This window comes from Protopterus annectens, chromosome 15.part0 (genome assembly GCF_019279795.1).
Source record: "Protopterus annectens isolate FY-2018-M chromosome 15.part0, PAN1.0, whole genome shotgun sequence".
NCBI classification, from domain to species: Eukaryota; Metazoa; Chordata; order Ceratodontiformes; family Protopteridae; genus Protopterus; species Protopterus annectens.
Window position 1 is genome coordinate 201,377,853 of NC_056749.1, and position 22,738 is coordinate 201,400,590.

The 22,738-nt window shown below is 45.8% G+C and overlaps 1 protein-coding gene across 1 annotated transcript in view; it reads right to left on the reverse strand.

Annotated features, from left to right (window-relative positions):
* The window catches only part of MSN (moesin), a 580,418-nt gene that overhangs the window by 23,959 nt on the left and 533,721 nt on the right, over positions 1–22,738 (reverse strand). Inside the window, exon 12 of the mRNA XM_044057701.1 lies at positions 9,088–9,318. Coding sequence (XP_043913636.1) covers positions 9,088–9,318 — 231 coding nt within the window. The remainder of the gene's footprint in view (positions 1–9,087; positions 9,319–22,738) is intronic.

The window sequence follows — 22,738 nt, forward strand, 5'->3', positions numbered from 1 at the left end:
TACAGACTCATCCTCGGTAGAAAAAAAATGAAAAGACCAATGGTTAGACCACAGCTGAAGATAAAAATGGAATAATCCACGTCAGGAAATAAATCACTTGCAGCTTTACAGTAGTGCCCTTTATAAAACCAAAAGTTGTAACCGAGATGTAGTAGTCAAGGTAGGAAACTGTTCACTTGCAGTTTCACACCACTTTATTAAACAAGAGTAAGTGCTTTCACTGTTTTTATGAGTCTGAAGAAGCGATCAGCTGACTTAGATTGCGAAAGCGCTTACTCTTGTTTAATAAAATGGTGTGAAACTGCAAGTGAACTGTTTACTACCTTGACTACTACATCTCGGTTACAACTTTTGGTTTTATAAAGGGCACTACTGTGAAGCTGCAAGTGATTTATTTCCTGATGTGGATTATTCCATTTTTATCTTCAGCTGTGGTCTAACCATTGGTCTCTTCATTTTTTTTCGCTTGAAGTGTATACCAGGCGTTTATCCAGCTTTTTTCTTTCACGTGTGTCATCCTCGGTAGGGGCTAGGGAAGTACAGTTCCCCCTCTGCCTAAGCATTTTAAGGATATCCAAAAAGGAAACCTCTACAGAGGGGGACCTCAAGGACCCTTCCGATTCATCTAAGTCTGTATCTGAAGTGACAAACTCAGGGGAGTCCATGTGCTTCCTCTTGCACTTTTTCCGAGGGGGCTCCGCTGAGTGATCAGGGGAGGCCTCAGAAGAAGAGGGAACACCCAATGGAGTGTACTGGGGCATCAGCTCCCTACGCTTGGAGTCTGGAGGAGCAGAGGATGGCACAGACACTATGGGGACAGAGCTGGTAGTGGAACTGTTTCAGGGGACAGGACACTCCACATGACCTCAAAGGCGTTCCAACAGAGGCAGCGAAAGCTCCGGTTCCGAAGAAATAGGAATCTTTCTCTGCTCAGAGGCCAATGTTGGAGCTGAGCTCACCTGCGCCGAAGCTCTGGGGGGAGAACAGGGTCCAATGCCACCCCCCCCCCCCCCCGGAACAGACAAGAGTGCCCAGGCATCCAGATTCCTCGATAGAAGGAACATTCAAGGTAATCGGAGCCGAAGTCTGAGCCGAAGGAGAGATGGTGATTGGAGCAGTCTGTTCCACTACCCACACACCCACGAACTCCGGCTCCGAACTCAATGGAGTCGGAGGAGGAATGGAAATAGAGGTGGTTGGAGCAAATACCTGTTGAGGTGGGCTGGATAGTAATTTAGCTAGTGCCTGTGACTTAAACAACCTACTTACTACTCTCTCCACATCATGATCCGAAAGCCTAGAGGATCGAGAGGAGTGTGAAGAATGGTGGCTACGTTCACTTTGTAATAATGGTGACCGAGGCGCCAAGTGGATGGAATCTAAAGAAGGGGACCTCAGTCTCTTATGGCTCCGTGACTGCTCCGAAACATCTGATGGAGCCGACGGAGTTGTCTTGTCGGTGCCAGCTGGAACTAACATATTCTGCTCCAGTACAGCAGTCGAGCCGAAGGTGGAGCCGACAGTTTGACAGATTTAGGGGGTTTCACTGGCTGAGAACTCTTTGCCGGTGAATCCTGAGGCTTCAATAAACCCTGAAGGATAAATTTGTTTTTGCGCTCCTGCAGGACCCTTGGACTAAAGGAATGGCAAATAGAAGAGTCCTGCAGGTGAACAGCATCCAAACAATACATGCAACTAGTGTGCCCCATCTGTCAGAGACATTTTCGGACAGCACGAGTCACTTTTTGCAGCCAGAAACTTTCGTATCCTTGGACATGACACTACACACAATCCAAGTACCACAATACAGACAAAAAATCTCTACACTACTAAACGAACAGTATATATATATATATATATATATATATATATATATATATACACATACACATATATATACATATACATACACACACACACACACAGTAAAAAGGAAGGGAAGAAGAGCCTCTAAGTTAAACGGCTGTCCTAAGGGGGGGGGGGGGAGACTCTAATTTAAACGAGTTCTTAAGAAAAAAGGGACTGCAGAAAGAAGCAATGTCCACAAACACCACCCACAGAGAAAACTATAAGGGGAATTGTACACTAGTTTTAAGAAGTTTTAACAAATATAAATATATAAATATACAAAAGTTTACAAGCCTGAGACAGAAACGACACCTCGTAGCTGAAGCGGCAAATGAGATCTGGGTAGTTTTCGCTAGGCATCATGGGATAAAAGGTAGCCTCGAGCCAGTAAACAGCTCTGGAGCTATTGAAGATGGCCAAGTCGGAGCAGAGGATCAGCTCCGATCCCAAACAGCAAGAATGAAGGTGAGATAGACAACTTATCAATTGTTACAAAGAGATATTACAATAAAAGCTGTTGCTCCTTTAAGTGCAAAGCAAATGTGTGGTGATGCAGAAGGGGGGGGGGGTTCTGGAATCAGCAGTTCAACAGCAGGGGGCTATACATTCAGGTAAACAAAACCACAGAATCCCATTTTAACTAAACAATTTTTGGCTAAGTTTTACTTTCAGATACAGCCCAGATGTAGTAAAGGAACCTTGTTTGTGTACAAAGATTTCTGTTCTTCCACCTAACTGCAAATGTAATCCAGCTGTAGGCAGTGATGAAAACTGCCTGGCTACAAATGTAGTCAACTACAGACAATGAAGATTGGTGCCCAACTCCCAACTCACTGCAGCCCTGCAATGGAAAAACTTGATAAAAGGAATATGCACATCACTGATATATTTGTTTACAACGTTGCATCTAAAACTTACAGAAATTAAACACCAAAAGTGTAAACAATTTACAATGCTAAAAGGGAAAAAAATATTTAATACAGCAAACTGTAGTAATTAAAAAGGATAAATCTATAAAGCAATATTTTAGTCATAAAAGTATTTGATGATAGGTCCATGTTCAGTCATTGTATAAGAAACATCTTGAACCTCTGTTCATAGAACGTAAAAAGTAGTTTTGTACCTACCATAAATGTAGATGTCCGATAGATATGCAACTGCAGTCATAACATATGGGTTTGTCCTGCCTCAGGCAGCCCTCGGTCGGCCGGATTCCAAAGTCTGGGTCCAACGTCGGCTGATGTCGCATTTCTCTCCGACGTCAGAGCGGCTGGAGTACATAAGCATCAGCCGACGCCATCTTCTTCAGTGTTTCTTGCCCCAGATGCCAGGTGCCCTCCAAGGAAGGCTGTAATCAAATTGGAAGCTAAAACAGATTTCCAGACAAATAAATAAGCAATAAACAGATGCACCATAACAAATATCCCCAGCTAAGGGTAACAGGGATAGGAGTGGACCCAAGGCATAGAGGGGAAGGAGGGAGGGAAAACCCGACTGCAGTTGCATATCTATCGGACATCTACATTTATGGTAGGTACAAATCTGTACCATGTCCTTCAAGAATGCAACTGCAGTCGTAACATATGGGTTGAATACCATAGCTTAGCTGGGGGAGGTGGAATGCTCCAAGAAAAGGATGGTGTAGCTATCAATCCCTGCAGGGCTGCAGAAGCAAAGCCTGCTCTGGACCTGGAATATAGAGGAAGGTTGTAGTGTTTGGAAAATGTATGCACGGAGCTCCATGTAGCAGCTTCTAGAATGTCTTTTGTGGGCACCCCTCTTAAGAATGCTGTAGAGGTGGCTGTAGCTCTGGTGGAGTGTGGTCTGACATTGGCTGTCACACTCTTTCCATGGAAGGAATAACAGAATCTGATGCAATGTCCAATCCATTTAGAAATTGTCTGTTTTGAAATTGCTTTTCTTGTACTCCAGGGGCGTAAGCTACAAAAAGCTGATCAGACTTCCTACTGGTCTTGGTTCTGTCCAGGTAGTAGCGAAGTTGTCTGTGAATGTCCAAGGTATGCAACAGTCTTTCCCCTTTGTTCTCAGGATTGGGAAAGAAGGTAGGCAGTTGAATTGCTTGATTTAAAGAGACCCTAGATACCACTTTTGGGAGAAAGGTAGGGTTGGTTCGTAAAGAGACCCTGTCTCTGTGAAAAGTTATGAACGGTGGTATAGCCATTAGGGCCTGTAATTCCGAAACCCTTCTTGCTGAGGTAATGGCCAACAGGAATGCTGTCTTCCAGGAGAGAAATTGTAAATCCACAGAAACTGCTGGCTCAAAGGGAGGTAAAGTCAATTTTTCTAGGACAAAGTTGAGATCCCAAGCTGGTACTGGTGCCTTTCTTGGGGGCTTTATATTCTTGATTTCTCTAAGAAATTGCCTTAAAGGATGTGAAAACACAGGTGGATCAGTGTTGTATCTAGCTGAGATAGCTGAAGCATGTATTTTTATAGAGGAGTATGAGAGTCCATTATGCAGCATATCTGCCAAATATTCCAGGATGAGTGGGATGCTCAAAAGTGATGCATCATGGCCCTTGGTGGTATTACAAATGCTGAATCTCTTCCATTTGGCTGAGTAAACCTTTCTGGTGGATGGTCTGGCTTCTGTCAGTATCCGCTGAACTTCTTTGGAAAGAGGTAGGTTGAGGTTATTCATGGGATCTCCCAAGCTGTTAGCTGTAGCGTCTGGATGTTGGGATGAACTGTCCTGAAGTTGTGTTGAGTCAAAAGTTGGGGCCATTGAGGGAGGGCCCATGTTTTGTTGTGACATATACTCCGTAGTAGTGGGTACCAGTGCTGTCTTGGCCAGTCTGGAGCTATTAGGATTCCTTTGGGCTGCTCTGCTTTGATCTTTAGTAACACTGTGGTCATCAGTGGCAGAGGTGGAAATGCATAGATTTTTAGGGAGCTCCAGTTGAATGAGAGAGCATCTATTTTCTATGCTTTTGGATGATATGTCCTTGAACAAAACCTCTGTATTTGATGATTGAGGTGGGAGGCAAATAGGTCTATGTCCGTATTAGTAGGTGGCCTGGTTGTAGTTGCTGTCCGAAGGCCTCGATGGCATGCATTACTGCCAGCATTTCTTTTTGGTTGATGTGCAGATGTGTTTCTTTTTGAGACCATTGTCCTTGAATACATCTGCCCCCCCATCCAAGGTCTGAGGCGTCTGTGGTCATGGTCTGTGTTATCTGAGGTTTTTTGAATTTTTTTGAATGACATACCTGTGTTTGACTGGCTTACTGAGGCCCACCATAGAAATTCCTTTTGAAGACATGGAATGAGTGGTATGGTTGCTTCTAGGTTGTTGCTGTGTTGAGACCATAAGCTTTTTAGGTACCATTGAAGCTTTCTCATGTGTAGTCTTGCTAGTGGTACCAGAAGTATGCAGGATGCCATGTAACCCAGGGCCTGTAGGAATCTCCTTGCAGTCATCTGGGTGAGCTTTGCTAAAGTTTTGAAGTAAAGAGTTAGCTTCTTTTGCTTGTCTTCTGTCAGGTAAGCCATTTGAGAGGCTGTGTCTAGTTTGGCTCCTAAGAAGGTAATTTGCTGGGATGGCTGAAGTCTTGACTTTTGAAAGTTGACTGTATCCCAGAGCCTGTAGCAAATGTATGACATAATTCAAGTTTTTTGTCAAAGTTAGTCGTCTGCTTGTATGAGGCAATCGTCCCGGTATGGGTAGATTTGAATCCCCTGGAGCCTGCAATGAGCAATTACTGAAGCCAGGCATTTCGTGAATACTCTGGGCGCAGTACATAAGCCAAATGGCAATGCTGAGAATTGATAATGCTCTGGCCCTGCAAGAAATCTGAGGTATCTTCTGCAGCTGTGTCTGATAGGGACATGCAGGTATGCCTCCTTGAGGTCCAGAGTAATCAGCCAAGACCCCTTGCCCAGCATGGGAAGGAGTTGCTGTAGAGTCAGCATTTTGAACTTTGGTACTATGAGAAAAGTGTTTAAAGCGGACAAGTTCAGTATTGGTCTCCATTGAGTTTCTTTTCTTGGAACAAGGAACAGTCTTGAGTAAAATCCCTGACCTTGTTCTTGTTGTGGAACTTTTTCTATTGCTTTGATCTGAGCAAGCAGAGAAATTTGCTCAATAGCCTCTGCCCTCTGGTTTTGTGGCAGGTTTGGCATACCCAGTTTTCTTGGCAAGGTATGAAAATGGAACCTGTAACCGTGATCTATAATGTCCAAAATCCATTTGTCCTTTGTCAGTTTGTGCCAATTTCTTGTAAACAGAGATAATTTTCCGCCCAAAGGAGCTTCTGCTTGCTCCTTGGTCAGCGGAGCTAGAGGAAAGTCATTGAGAATGTCCCTGTGGGGCAGGAGAAACCCCCGTGTCACTTCTTTGGTTTCCTGGTTGCCATTGTCGTCCCCTGTAGGATCCTCTGTATTGGCCTCTTCCTCGGGCACGCCTGCTTTTGCCCCTTTGAAATCTTTCAGGATTAGGAAAGGACCAGTTTTTAGAAGGCCAGTTCCTGCTGAATCTAGGTGGCTGAACCTGGAGGAAATCTTTGACTGTCTTAACTGACTTGGCTTTTTCCTCAATGGACTAACACATCTTTAGCATTAGCACCAAAAAGCTTGTTCTTTTCCAAGGGTGCATCAAGAAGTTTTGCCTTAACATGATCTGGTAAAGGTTGATCTTTTAACCATGCATGTCTACAAATGACCGCCCCTGTCATAGCTGCCCTACATGAAGCTTCCAATGCATCATATCCACACTGTAGAAAGTGATTGCTAACTTGCTGAGAATTGTGTACAGCCTCCTGCAAAGACTTCCTATCTAAAGGTTCAGGGGAGGCCAATCTTTTCTGTAAATCATCTAACAGGAAATCCTGATATTGAAACATGTGAAAGACAATTGAGAGCTCTCATAGATAAGGTAGTGGAGGTGTAGACCTTCTTCCCCCATCTCTCTAAGGACCTTGCTTCCCTGTCGGAGGGCAAAGGGTTTTTGGAGGTGGCAGCTGAAACCCCTTTAGGCCCCTGGGAAATTGTTTCTAAATCAACAGCATGGGCCCTAAAGAAATGAGAATGGGTTTCTGGGACCCTATAGTACCTGTCAGGCTTGACAGGAGCAGGAGGAAGAGTATCAGGGGTAACACTGGAGTCAGAGTATAAATCATCCAAAACATCAAGCACAGGAGGTATAGCTAAGGGTCTGTGTTGGGGCTTTTGAAGGAAGGTTCGAAGGCGCTTTCTGGAATCTGAATATTCCTGGCCTTGCCACTTAAAATGCTCCCTCATAGAATGCAGAACTTCCCCAAAAGACATATCCTCAGGAGGAGAAGCCGAGGGGATAGAGTCCTCTGCATCTGAATCCTCATAGGTCTGGAAGGGCTCTTCCTGGCTTTCGGAGTGAACAGAATCCTCAGAATCTTCATCTGAGGGGAGAGGGTCAGGGGGTTCAACCCTAGGCCTCTTATCAGGAGGAGTCTGGGATCCTCTCTCAGGATGGGCCTGTGAACCTCTGATCAGGGAAATTAAATCTGCGGCCATAGCCATGATTTGAGTTTCAGGAGTACGCTGAGGTAAGGTCTTAACAGAAAGATGCTTGGACTTGCTGGCTGCCTTGGCCTGTGTGTAGGCCTTGATAGACATGGACATGTGAGGCCTAGCCGCTCCACGTGCAGGAGTGACCTTACCCACAGCAATGGTCTCGGGCATATCCTCGGTTTCAGTATCCGGAGGAAAGTCAATAACTGGCGGAGTGGCCTCCGGTGTCGGAGGTATCGGTAATGCGGTGTCTTCGGTTCAGAGCGGTGGAATAACCGCCTCAGAGGGAACCGGAGCACTCGCGGTTAATTTTAGCGTGGTGTCGGTGGAAGACGCGGGCCGAGGATGTCGGTCCCGGTCTTTTCGTTTCTTAGGAGTCTGCGTTGTCGGTAGTTCCGACGGCATCGTATAATCAAATTTATCGCCAAAATAGTCTTCAGCGAACTCCGCCCGGCGCCTGAGTGCGCTTATTAAAGCGAGCACAGGCGGCACAGGCCAAGACACCGTGGTCTGGGCCTAGGCAAGGGAGGCAGTAAGAGTGGAAATCCTTATGAGGCATTTGTTTACCACAAGACAAACAATTATTTACTTTCTCAGTAATTTCTGACATCGGCTGAGGCAAGAAGAGGTCCCCAACGGGGTACTTAGCTTTTTTGATGACTTCGGATTCGAAGAATACAGGAGCTGACCGACCGGCACTTGCGAACTGCTTCTGCTTCGGGCACTGCGCGGCAAGAAAGACTGAAGATGATGGCGTCAGCTGATGCTTATGTACTCCAGCCGCTCTGACGTCGGACCCAGACTTTGGAATCCGGCCGACCGAGGGCTGCCTGAGGCAAGACAACCCATATGTTATGACTGCAGTTGCATTCTTGAAGGACATCATTGAATGTTCAATTCAGTAAATGCTCAATCACTGAATATTTTACCCAGGGAAAATACAGCGGACCAACATGCATACCGAAGCACGTTGCAGTATATCAAACACACCCAAATGAAGGCTATGCCCCTCTCACACCCCTCAATGCGGGGGATGCATCCCCAACACCTCCCCTACTTGTATATACCAAGTCCAAGATCGCACTAGTGGGGAAAAGGCACATTTCCTAATGCTGGACAACCAACTCCACTCCCTAGGCAAAATATTCAATGATTGAACATTCATTGAATTGAACCATTTGATGTTTTACATTCGATGAAGAGGTACAATACATTTCTTATTCAATGACTGAACACAGATCCCCTTACGATCAAGTCTGCTCATTACACAGTTTAGAGGAAAAAAGCCCCCCCCCCCCCCCCCCCCAAGTTTAGGAATAGACAGCATTCAATCTCTCTAAATTCACATCTTTCTACTCTTTACCACATCTATACCTAGGTAAAAAGGGAACAATTTTTCCACCCCCTGACAACATGCACACCTCATCTTCAAATGCTTGAATTAGCACAAGTGAAATTAAGGTTTAACCTCTAATATATCCTTGTCTCTACAAGATATCTGCTATACAGTAAATTCTGATAATACAGCCAGGAAAAACAAAGTTTGCATTCAGCAAAGTAAAATACTACTTAAGTTTATGCACTACAGTACTTTATGTTTGTAGTACACCTCAGCACTAATGAATTAACAAAAAATATGCATTCCTTTCTTTAAGCAGTCCACACTGCAGAGCCGGAAGTCAAGAAATCAAATGCACAGCTCATGCATCTTTTATCAGTTATTTCTCTTACCTGTAGATGATGTTGTACTCTCTCATTTTTCTCTGCTTCTGTCAATCGTTCTTCCTCACTACGATCCTTAATAAAAGCCTCAGACTTCAGTTCAGCACTGGCTTCAGCACTGTTCTCATCCTCCTCATCATGTTCATTCTCAGCATGTACAGGTTCTGCTACATGCACATTGACCATAGCTGCCTTCAGCTCCTCTTTGGTCTTCTCCAGGTCTTCTGAAACTAGCTTAGCCTACAACCAAACATTCCAAGGTAAGGAAAAATAATTTTTAATTCTACATCGAGAAGGTGACAAAGCAACATTACGAAAGATGGCAGTACAGATATAGTTAAGTGACCAAGATTTCACTTTCAGTTCAGTAAAATAAAAGGTACATTATGTCAAAGTGAGCAAAGCATAAACGGTGCCAAACAAAAGCTGTGAAAACATTCCAATGAAGTCTACCCAGTAACAGCAGAATAAAGGACAGCATTGTGCATCCTAGCAAATCCAATAACTGCAGCAAGATACCAGACAACAGCAAGGACATATTTTAAAAGGCTGGGTGATCCTCTGTAATCAAAATGTCAAAGAACATACTGTAGTGCAACCCACTGTATAATGCAACAGGGAAACCACCCAACTATTTACTTAAGTAAACTATTCTTTCCAATGCCATGTGGCAAGTAAAACAGACTTGTTCAAAATTAGTCACACACTACTTACGAAATAGACAAATTTAAAAATGTACACAAACAGGAATTTTTTTTTATTGCTTTACATGGTCTGAAACTGCTTCAAGAGAATCAGATTTCACTGCATTTTCTAAATTGGGGTATCCTCTTATGCAAAGTACCTTTACCAAAGCTCGTGGCCAGCAAAGTTCTGTACTTACCATAACATTCCATCTGTTGCAGAAGCTCATACAGCTTTCAGACTCTCAAGCTCCTTCCCTTACCCACAATGTACCAACCCCATTTACCTCAGATCCCGTTTGCTGATTACAGAATTGGGAATAAATATACACACATCCCCCCCCTTCCCCCCATCTCTCTACACACACCTCAAGGCAGAGACTTTATCTGGAGTTCAATTATGTTGGCAGTAGAATAAAAGTGTCTAACCATTCATTCAGAAACTGCATACGGATGGGGGTTGGTGGGAGGGAGTTGAGAAAGGAAGAAAAATAAACACAGATGGAATGTTATGGCGAGAACATAACTTATCTGATGCCAATTTTCATTCAATCCTCAACTAATGGGACACCGTCCTCGGCTATCTTAGCTCCAGAAGGACTCTAAGGATATTTTTGAGCATAACGGAGCCAAATGATCCTGTACCTCTGCAGACAAAATCCAATTTGTGATGAGTAATGAAGGTATGGGGGGGAAGCCCAAGTTGCTGCTGTACATGAAAATCATTCATGGACACACACTTGAAAAAGTAAGGAAGATGCCACGGCTCTGGTTGAGTGAGCTCATAAGAGTCTTGGTAAGGTGATACCCAATTTGTTGTAAATAAATGAAATGCAGTCAATAAGGCATCTGGCTAAAGTTACTTTGGTTCCTGGATTACCCAACTTTACATCTGCACAAGAAACAAACTGATCAGCAAGTTCTGATTTTTTGTCCTATGTAAAAAAATATAACCGCCTGTGAACAAATGAAGCTAGCATTCTCCTTTGTATATTTAGGGAAACATACTGGTAAATTAATAGACTGGTTGATATTAGATCCAGACACCACCTTAGGAAGGAAGGATGCATTGGTTCATAGTGTACCTATCATTTTGAAAGATTATATATGGTGGTTTTGAAGATGAAGCCCGAATTTCTGAAATGCGTCTGGCTGAAGTAATGCCCACTAAAAATAAGGTTTTCCAAGAAAGATACTTATCACAGTTATCTGCAGGCTCAAAAGGGGATGCATTAGTGCTTGCAGTACCAGATTCAGATCCCACGGAAGGATATGATCTTTAAATGGAGAGCTCAACAGAGTGCCTATAAAAAAAAAAAAAAAAAAAAAAAAAAAAGACTTGCAAAGCTTATGACAAGCAGCTGAAGAATCAAATCAGATATAAAAACTACAAATTGCTGCTAGCAGAATAGCTGTAGAAGAACTAGCTCCTTCATTAAAAAAAGTTATGTTCTTACCTAACATTTCATCTGTGGTTGATCTATTCTTGACAGTTGGGTTACAGTTCCAATCCTCTGAACCGGCTCGGCTGTTATATAGCTCGCGCCAGCCAAAACAAATTTTGAGCTAAGAGTCTACCCACAATGCCGTTCTACCTCAGATAGAGTTAGGAGGAAACGAAATTGAATGAAGAAGCCATGTCCAAGGTGCTACCTAACAAAAAACCCAGGACAAAGGTTCACTCCTCCAGGAATTCACAGGAGGGAGAAGGAGAGCGGGATGCCAAGAATAGAAAAAGATCACAAACACAGATGGAACATTATGGTAACAACTTCTTTATCTGAAGTTGTCAATCCTGACAGCTGGAACAGAGTCCCCAGCTACTTTAGATCCTGGGTGGCCCTATGGAAGGATATCAGAGAACCAAAGAAGGCTCTTCCCCTGGAGACCAAATTCAATATATAGTGAATAATAAAGGTATATGACGTAACCCATGTTGCTGCTGCGCATATTTCATTCATGGAAGCCTTAGAATGGAATACAGCTGAAGTGGCCATAGATCTGGTGGAATACGCCTTCACCAGCGTAGGTAAGGCGAGATTCTATTATAAATACAAGTAATACAATCTCAAAAATTTTTAAAGTAACTTTAGAAACGGCTTTTCTTAAAGTTTTGCCAGAAAAGGATACGAACTGTTCTGATTTTCTAAATTCTTTTGTTCTACTGAGGTAGAAATGTAATTGTCTGAACATCCAATAAGTGTAAGCAATATTCTCCTTTGTTGGAAAGAAAGCAAGCAAGTCTATGGCTTGATTAATGTTGGACTCGGACCAACTTCGGAAGAAAGGACAAATTGGATCAGAGTGCAACTCTATCCTTATGGAAAATTAAGTAAGGGGGGTTGGAGCACAAGGCCAGCAATTCAGACACTCATCTTGCAGAGGTTATAGCTACAAGGAAAAGCATGTTTCAAGAAAGAAACTAAGTCGCCTGTAGCCACTGGTTCAAAGGGGGGTAAATACCAGTAATTGCAGAAAAAAAGTCTGGTCCCATGGGGGTAGAGGATCTTTAAAAGACTTTAATCGAATAGTTCCCTCGAGGAAGACCTTGCATAGTCTACATACGTGAAATTAAAGGGAGAACTCGGAAGCCATTATGGAAATTAGAGATGGCAACTAGAATCACTAACTGTGGAGGCGGAAGCTCCTTTAATAAAAAGGATGGCCAGAAATTCTAAAACTTTTTCCACAGGAGCCAAAAAAGGGTCTAGACCATTATCACAAGCCCAGATTGAAAATCTCTTCCACTTACTGGAGGTAGAGTTTCCTGTTGGATGGTTTATGTGATGTCAGCAAAATATTTCACACCGGGGATGGTATATCATAATGCCTGGCAACTATCAGAACTGGAGGCACCAAGCAGTTTGCTTGGGACTTTACAGACTGAGATGCACCAGTCCCAGAGGGTAAAACAGGTCTGGAACTGGGTCCAGAATCCATGGACTGTGAACTACATGAGGCCATAGGAAGGGAAACCAAACTAGTAGAAGCCAGTAAGATGCAATGGGGATCACTACTTCTCAACTGGACTGCTTTCTTGAGAAAGAGAAGGATCAGAGGGAAAGGAGGGAAGGCATAAAGGAGGCCCGGGGACCAACTGAGGAGGAGAGCCTCTCTTGGAGACTCCCCCCTGAGGAGGATTAGGGCAAAGTAGCTTTTGCACTTGTTTTGGGGTGATGCAAATGTGGCAAGGCTGGCCGCAGTGACGAAAGACCTTCACTATATCGGGACTGAGACCACTTGTGAGGCAGTAGGATGCATCTGCTTGGTTTGTCCGCTATCACATTTGAATTCCCTGGGATGTGTGTGCGCATTGGTATCAGAAAGCAGTTGGAGGCAATAGCCCATTGCCACATGCAGAGGGTGTCTTGACACAGGGTGGTAGGATTTCGTTCCCCACCATTTGCTAATTTATCAGACTACAGACATGTCTGACTGGATTGCAATCGTTCCTTGAGGGAGGACAGACTGAAATGTTTGCAATGCTACCAGCACTGTCCTCAACTCCAAGATTTTGATATGCAGATTGGCCTCTATCAGGGACTTTCCCCAGATAATGCCCCACCCCCACCCCACCTGGGATGCATCTGTGTCCACTATGGCTTTGAGTTGAGGAGAAAAAGAGGAAGCCAAAATAATTCCTTTGAACCACATCCACCAGGATAGGTCCTTATTTCAGCAACTAGTGACGAAAATGGGGTAGTTCACTGGACGATTTAAAATAAAACCACTGATTTGCAAGAAGCCATTGCAGTAACTTCATGGGGAATCTCACTAGTGGAGCCAGAATAATAGCAGCTGCCATGGACCCCAACGCCTGAAGCACCAGTAAGGCCAGTACAGTGTGTGTATAGGACAGAATGTACTTGGGACTTTATCTTCTGTAATCTGTGAAGGGGAGGGAGGCTACACATGAGAGGGTGTACAAGTGCCTATGAACTCCATATCCTGAGAAGGGGTCAGTTGAGACTTTGTATGATTGACCGTGATGCCAAGACACAGGAACAATTGTAGGGTGAATTCCGTTCTCTGAAGCAGTAGATGTCTGGTGAAGCAGTGATGAGTCAGTTGCCTAGATATGGAAACACATGGAATCCATGCAGTCTCAAGTGAGTTGTTACTACTGCCATACACTTTGTGAACACCCTAGGGGCGGTGGAGAGACCAAATGGCAGCACTCTGAAAGTGACTGGCTCCTAGCCGAAAGCAGAGAAACCTTGAGCATTTGTCATCTTTATGTGGTAATAAACATCTTGAAGGTCTATCAAGCACAACATATAGTTTTCCTCTAGAAATACTGACTGAACTGTGACCATCCAGAATTTGGATGGTTGAACAAATTTTGTTAGAATGCTGAGATCCAGAATTTGTCTTCAGTTCCCAGTCTTTTTTGGCACTAAAAAAGAACCTCGAGTAAAATCTGGATCCTACCTGGTCTGGTGGGACTTCTTGGATGACTCTTCTAGCAATTTCTGTATTTCTAAGGCTACTTGGTCCCCCTGATTGGGTGGAAAATCAGGGAGTCTTGTTTTATTTGTTGGATAAAGAATGAAGGGAATGAGGTAACCTCTTAACAATTCTCAAAACCCAAGCATCTGTTGGGTGTTTAGAGGCTGTTTGGTGCAAAGAAAATCTTCCCCAGACTACTTCCAGAGTTGTTGGGTGCAAAGAAAATCTTCCCCAGACTGTTTCCAGAGTTAAGCAATCTGGCCCCCTTTGAGGAGCACCGATAGGATTGGTCAGAGAAGGAATCTCTGGAAACCTGAACCTGCGGGCCACTCCTGCCTCTAGGACAGTGTCTTCCATTAGAGCTCTCCCCTCTGCCCAGAGGCGAGTTTCCACCGTGTGTGTCCTGGAAAGACCTCTGGGAATTTTTGAACTACATCTTCCCATAGATAACTAGACAAGGATCTTCGGGGAGCAGAAAAACGTATGCCCACTACAAACAGGGTCTTTCCATCTTTCTCGCACCTGGCTAGAATTTCTTTAACTTTGGGGCTAAAAATCCTTAGTCAATGCTCCTTTTGACGGAAGACTTGATTGGCTCTGCAAACCCACACAGGAGCATCCAAGCATGTTATTGTATTGCAACACTAACCAGCTGACCAGGTAAACCCTTCGGCTGCATGTGCAACAAGCCTCGTGGACGAATTAGAAAGACTCCAGGGTAGCTAACTAGGCCACTTTTTCCTGGAGCCCTCAGATCAGCTCCTACTAAGGTATTCGAAAATTCCTAGATCAGATCCCTCTGGAGCCTAGTGAAATGTGCTATGAAATTCAAGGACCTAGGAGTGAAGGTGGTTGATGCATAAACCTGCTTTCCAAAATCTGTCCATCGTCCTAGACTCCTGGTTAGGGGGATAAACAGAGGAACTTTCCTCAGCTAGTTCCTTTTTGGTGGCAGCCACTGCTAATACTTTCACCCACTGCTGGTGGTCCTCAGGAGCAGAGAGTATTCATCTGGTCTCCAGGGAATTGGTTCTATTGAAACAGGGGCCTTTCCAGGCCCGCTGAGCAATCAAGTTAATGACATTGTCAGAGGGAGGAGTCACCCAGGAAGTAGATGGGCGAGCTCAGAAGGCTTGCAAGTACGTGGGCAAGCTCAGAAGGCTTGCAAGTACGCGAGCTCAGAAGGCTTACAAGTACGGACTACTCAGAGGTAGGGTCTTTGGGCTTCCAGTTACCCCTTTAAAAATATCCAGAATTTCTTTCAAAGGAGACTTATTCCAGGGGTGACTGGGGGAACCCTCCCCATCATCAAAATCCATGTCCTCAGTGACTGACTCTTCATGGGAGTTCAGGTGTTCCCTTTTACACAGCGATTTCCAAGGAGGGGGTGGGTCTTCAGTGGGAATATCAAGAGAGGACTCTTAAGAGGGGTGATCCTTAGAATCTCTTGCACCTTGGAGCTCGCTGCCTGGGCACGGCGGTTGGTGGAAGCCCTGGGTAAGAAGGGGTCATGAGGTGAGATTCCAGTAACAGTAGCTATCTGGAAACTTGCGGTGGCCAAAGCCCTCTCCACAGTTTGAAAGGCAATCCCCCCCGAGAAGGGATGGGAGCCCAGAACAGAGAAACTCTGAACTGGGGTGATACCGACAGACCCACCTCCAAAGTCAGAGCCAAGGAAAGACCCCCCCCCCCCAATCGTGGTAGCTCAGAGAGGAAAGGATGCCTCCGAATAAAAAACAGGAGTTAACTCAAACCCCCTAGACCCCGACAGCAGAGCCACAATCCCGGGGACCAGTTGGTTCCAAAGGCATCAAGGGAGTCAGACCCATACCCAGAATCAAAGAAAAAGGATGTTGTCAGTGTCAGGACCAAAGGGACCTGTGTGGCCAGAGTAGACAACTCTAATGCCCCCGGGGAGGTCAGAGAAGAAATATGTTGGGAGTGCTAGGGGAAATACTCCCCTGATCCAGGTGGGAGACTGAGCTGAGAAGATGAAGAACCCTAGCGGTCAGAAGTTGAGCCACCAACCTCACTAGGTCTACTTCAGAAAGACTCCTGGAGGAGTGGACGGACAGTCCAGAGGGAGATTCTGGGCTTTCTATAAATGGGCTAGGGAGATGACCCAGGAAGGATCAATAGACGGGGAATATCTATCTCATTCTGGGTACCCGAAGTAGAAGGTATAACCTGTGGCGCAATAGCAGATGTCGGCACCAACGTAGAAACTAAGGAAACCAATGCCGGCACTGGTGTCATTACCAGTGCTGTGGCCAGTGTCGATGGCACCCAAGTAGTAGTTGGTACCGAGGAATCAGTCCATTCAATGAGTTTCAGAACAAGAAGTTATGTACTCACCATAACGTTCGATGTATTCCATCTCGCCTCACATTCTTACCCGTGGGTTCGCAGCCGAACCTCGGCTCCGACACTGCCATACTCTAGCTCAAAGAGTTTCAATTGGCTGGGCTAAGAGGTATCCCATGCTGCACTGCTCCCTTTCCCCAGATCTTGTTTGCTGCGAGCTCACTCAATCACTCTCCCCCCATACACAACACAGAAAGAAAAAACATTCCAATAATAAAAGGGAGTACTGAAACCAGAACTGACCTCTACGTCCTCCAGGATGGGGGAAGGCAGGAGGGTAAGAAAGAATGTGAGGCGAGATGGACTACATACATCGAATGTTATGGTGAGTACATAACTTCTTGATATTATGTAGTCCAATCTCGCCTACATTCTTACCCGTGGGACAGCATCCCCAGCACCTGAACCCTGGGAGGCTCAGTGGAAAACACACCTGAGCACTGTGGACCCAAAGGAAGATCTGCCTCTGGATACCAAATCCAATTTGTAGTGAGTAATAAAGGTGTTAGGAGACGCCCAATGTAGCCGCAGCATAAATATCCATAGACATCCTGGCCTGAAATGCTGTAGAGGCAGACATAGATCGGGTAGAATGAGCCTTCACTCTAAATGGTAAATCCTTACAACCTGAGGGATAAATGAAGGAAATACAACTAGAGATCAATCTAGACAAGGTCACTTTGGAAACAGGAGACCCAATCTTACTTTCTGAACAGTAGACAAATAGCTGATCCGATTTTCTAAGATCCCTCATTCGATGCAGATAAAAGCGTAACTGCCTGTGAACATCCAGTTGGTAAAATTTAAATTCTGCCCTATTAGAGAACTCTGGAAAAAATACAGACAGTTCAATGGATTGGTTGAGATTACTAACCAAAGCCACTTTAGGCATAAAGGAAGGGTTTGGTCTGAGGGAAACCCTGTCCCTGTGAAAAATCAAGTAAGGCAGTCTGATAGACAAAGCTTGGAGCTCTGAGACTCATCTAGCTGAAGTGATGGCTACCAAAAAGATAGTTTTCCAAGTCAAAAATTTTAGTTCACAAGTAGCTGCAGGCTCAAAGGGGGAGGAGGTGAGACATTGTAGCACAAAATTTAGGTCCCAAGGCATGACCGGGTCGAAAACTGGAGGGCGAAGCAGCATAGTGCCTTTCAAGAATGCCTTGCATAGTCTATGCTCCATAAGGCTGGGTTCATTAGCGACACGAAAAGTGGAAATAGTGGCCAACTGTACTTTAATGTTTGCAGCTGCTGACCCCCGATTGAAAAGCATGGAGAGAAATTACAGAACTGAAAAAAAATTGGAGCTGTACAAGGATCAATTTGTCTTGCCTGAGCCCAGATGGAGAATCTTTTCCATTTACTGGAATAAATCTTTCTAGTCGAAGGCTTATGGGAAAAAGACAGAATATGAATCACTTCTGGAGGAAAATGAAGCTTGACAGTGATGGAAGTGAAGTAGACAGGCTGTCAACCGGTGGGTCTGAAGAGAAGGTGGAACTGCCCTGACATACGAGTCAGAAGATCTGGCTGGGGGTCCAGAATCCAGGGGACGTCCATGAGATAGGGATGGAGAAAGGGGAACCAAATCTGACAAGGCCAGTGTGGAGCTATCAAAATTATTCTGCTTCCGAAGGACTGTGCTTTCTGAATAACCTTTGTCAACAGAGGAACAGGAGAGAAGGCATAAAGTAGACCGGAGGGCCAATCGTGAACTAGAGCATCCCTAGGTGACTCCCTCGGAGGGGAGATAAGGGTGAAGTAGTTGCTGCACTTGGTATTGAGGGGAATGCCAAACAGATCACAGCAAGGCTGACCCCATCTGCGGAAAATCTGCTCCTCAACTTGACTGTTCAGGGACCACTCGTGAGGCATCAGAATAGCTCTGCTCAACCTGTCGACGATCACGTTGGACTTCCCTGGAATGTGAGTTGCTACAAGAAAACGTTGGGAAGACACTGCCCACTGCCACACTGGAATGGCCTCTCTGCAAAGGGGATACGACTTGGCTCCTCCCTGTTTGTTCAGATACCATACCACTGTTCAGATACCATACCACTGACACTGAGTGGATCGCAACTGTCCCGAGAGGAAGTAAGCTCTGAAGTGCTTGCAATGCTAGTAACGCTGCTCTCATCTCCAACATATTGATATGCAGATGTATCTCATGTTCCTGCCACGTGCCTTGGACTGTCCTGCCAAGATAATGACCCCCCACCCCATCGGGGAGGCATCCGTGGTCACTGTGGTAACAGGAGGGGATGGGACGAAAGGCTTTCCCACATTGAGGTTGCTGGAGTGAAAGCCACCAGCATAGATCTTGCTTGCACCTGTCTGTGATCATTATGAGATGAGAAAGTGGAAGATGCTGTAGAGACCACTGGGCGAAGAGCATCCACTGAAGGAGCCTCATGTGAAGCCTCGCAAGAGGAACCAGCATAATTGCTGCAGCCATAGTCCCTAACAATTTGAGAACCGTTTCTGCCTTCACTCTGAGGGAGCAACACGTATACTTGTTACAAAACTTGAATCTTTTCTTGTGGTAAAAGCACCCTCATGAGCATGGTGTCTAACTCGGCGCCTATAAAGGTGACATGCTGCGAGGGCAACAAGGCAGACTTTTCCCAGTTTGTTGATGCAGCTTGATAGTGGCATCTCTGGTCTGTAGTAGTAGATGCCTGGTTGTGGCAGAAAGGAGCCAGTCGTTCAGGTATGGAAACACTGAATCCCTGACGTCTCACGTGAGCCATCACCACTGCCATACATTTGGTGAACACCTTGGGGGCTGTGGTGAGACCAAAGGGCAGGGCACGAAATTGAAAATGACTGGCTCCCAGCCGGAAGCGTAGATGACTTGTGGATGCTCTGTCCATCTTTATGTGGTAGTAAGCATCCTTGAGGTCGATGGAGCACATCCACACTTTTCCCAACAATGGGAGAATAGATTGCAGCGTGACCATTCGGAACTTTGACTTCTTCACGTGGAGGTTCAAGCGGCTGAGATCCAAAATGGGTCTCAAGTCCCCTGTTCTTTTCGGCACCAAAAAGAATCTGGAGTAAGTCCCTAATGCGATCTGGTCTGAGGGGAAATGCTGGATGGCTCCTTTTTCTAACAGCTTTATAACCTCTGAAGCTGCGGAATCCTTTTGATTAGGTGGAACATCTGGAATTCTTTTGATCGGTGGTGGTGGTTGGGGGGGGGGGGGGATGTGACATCCTCTGGAGAAAATTTTTAATACCCACTGGTCCTGGGTGATGTCTTGCCAGGCTTTTGGGTATAGTGAAATGTGACCCCCGACTGGCTCCGGAAACGTGCAGTCGGGCCTCCCATCAGGAGCACTGGTAGGGAGAACCATGAAATGAATTACGGTCTCCCTGGTTATGCGGGCCTCCTCTGCCTCGAGCGGCATCTACCCGAGTTACTACCCCCCTCCCCTGCCTCTGGAGGGGGAATCACAGAGTCATGAGAAAACCTCTGCGATTTCTTGAACTACATTTTCCCACTCTTCTGGACCTTGGGATAAGGTCTAGAAGGCATGGAAAAACTGACTCCCACAGCAGAGTTTTTCCCTCTTGCTGGAACCTAGTGAGAGTGTCTTTCACCTTGGTTACGAACAATGAGGAACCATCAAATGGGGCGTTGTTGCGCGAAATTACAGAGGTGCATCCAGGAGTGCCTTCTGAGAGAAACTCAAAACTCGCTGCCCTACTCGCTCCTTCAGCTGCATAAGAGACCACCCTCATGGAGGAGTTAGCAATAGAATTTAGGGTACACATCTGAGAGTTGACTGAGCCAGTGTGTCAGAAACGTTACCCTGCAGAGCATCTCCCAGCTCTTTCAGATCTCTTTGGAGCCATGTAAAATGTGACAAGTAATTCAACGGCCGCAGTGTAAAGGCCGCTGAAGAAAACATACGCTTCCCATACCGGTCCATGGTCCTGGACTCCTTGTTAGGGGGATGTACGGTAGAGGAAGTCTCAGCCAGTTCCTTCTTGGTGGCCGCTACCACCACCATGGCAATTACTGGGACGCCCTTCGTAAGAAACTCTGTCAGAGGGGGCAGACAGAAATTTGTTGGGTCTCCTGGGAACTGGTTCCACAGCATCAGGGGTTTCCCACACCCTCCGACAAACTAGATCCAGGAGTTCGAAGGGTGGAGAGACCCAGGAGGCGGAGGGCTGAGCCCCAAAGGCCTTCAGGAACACAGACTCCTCAGAGTGGGGTTTAGAAGGCCAGTCGCCTCTGTTTCAAGATCTCTAGGATCTCAGAGAAAGATATCCTCAGAGGATGACATGTGGGACCCCTCAGATTCCTCGACGTCTGTGTCTGACGTGAGAGACTCTTCCTGGGAGTTTATGCGCTTCCTCCTGCACGTTCTTTTTCTGGGTGGCTCCTCAGGCAAAAACTCTAGGAGGCCCTCAAATTTGGGGACCAGTCATGGAGGTATCCTGAGGCCCAAGGTCTCCGCTGTCCAAGGATAGAGGGCGATCACAGACTGATACTGGAGCTGGAGGGGGGTAGTGTGTCAGTGCTGTATGATGCAGCCAAGGACCTTGCCAGCATGCTCCGCATGACCTCGAAAGTTGGTCCCCCCTGGCTCAGAGGATCAACCAACCATGGAAGTCCTCGGAGCAGAAGAGGCAAGATCCGAAGCAAGGGTCAGGCTCACCCGAGCCGAAGCAGAGAGAGGGAGGCTAGGAGCTGAAGAGCGTCCCCGAAACCTCCCCCTCAGGTCCGACCGAGGAACCATGAGTCCTGGACCCCGTGGATGGATCAGACTGGGTCAGAGCAGAGATCGGAGCCAATAAGCCAGGATGGGCCATCAGAGCCGACCTAGATGCATCAAATGGCGCTGACCACTCGGGCTCCGAAGGCAGAGATTTGCTCTGAGATATCAACAATGGATGGGTGACTGGCTCCAGAGCAGACTGGGCTGGAGCCGAAAGCAATTTAGCCAGCACCGGTGATTGAAGCAGTCTCTGTACCACTCTATCCACATCAGAGACTGTCCTGGAGGACCTAGAGGACAAGGTAGGAGATCTAGATCTCCTCTCTGAAGGAGACCTGCGAGGAGGAGAAACCAGTCTAAAAACTGGGGACTGGCTCTGAACTAGTATCTCTGACATCGGCTCAGAGGCTGGGAGCCAATGTAAGTTCTGTCAGTTGACAAGCTTCCTAAGGCACCGAAGACAGTGGAGCCGAGGATGTCACAGTAGACATAGTAACTTTCTCCGGAGGCTCAGAAAAGACAGACTGAGCCGGAGATAGGTTTTTTTTGCTTTAGATGTTTGGTCTCTCAGAGGGAGAGGACTTAGCACTAGAAGACCTCTCCAAATCTTCCTCGAAAGAGGGTTTCAGTAGCCCCTTCAGAATTAGTTTGTTCTTCCTTTCTTGAACACGAGGGCTGAATGCGTGACAGAACGCACAAGACTCCTGAAGGTGTATAGCCCCCAAACAATAAACACACACAGTGCCCATCAGTAATGGACATCTTGTACCCACATTTACATTTCTTAAAGCCCGAAGGCTTATGTTCTTTTGTATCCTTAGACATGGTCGGCAGGATACTAACACAACAGTAAAAGACACCAGCAACAAGCGCGGGAACTAAACTAAACTACAGACACTAAACAAGGACCTCTAACTCAAACGGTCCTAACAGAAAAACAAGGGAAAGGACTAGGTCCTCTAATTTAAACGGTCCTAGCCCAGAGGGGATAGGTACCTAAAACAAAAGCGAGCACAGAAGGGGGAAAACAGATGACCAAGGGAGGACTAGGTAACTAAAATGGGCCTAGCCCATTGGGAGATAGCTGATGGGATACCAGATAAAAAGTAGACCAATGCCACAAAGGCCATACAAAAAACGCTTCCACAAAGCAACACACCTAGCTATGAAAATAGCTTTTGGATCAATTTTTTAGTCAAGACAACAAAAAGTTATACTTAGCCACAGCCAAGAGCGAGACCACGTCTGAGCTTTGAGTGGCAAACGAGATCTGGGGAAAGGGAGCAGTGCAACATGGGATACCTTTCAGCCCAGCCCAGCCAATTGAAATACTTCGAGCTAGAGTATGGCTGAGTCGGAGCAGAGGTTCGGCTCCGAACCCACGGGTAAGAATGTAGGTGAGATTGGACTACATAACATCCTTTGGTTTCAGTTCAG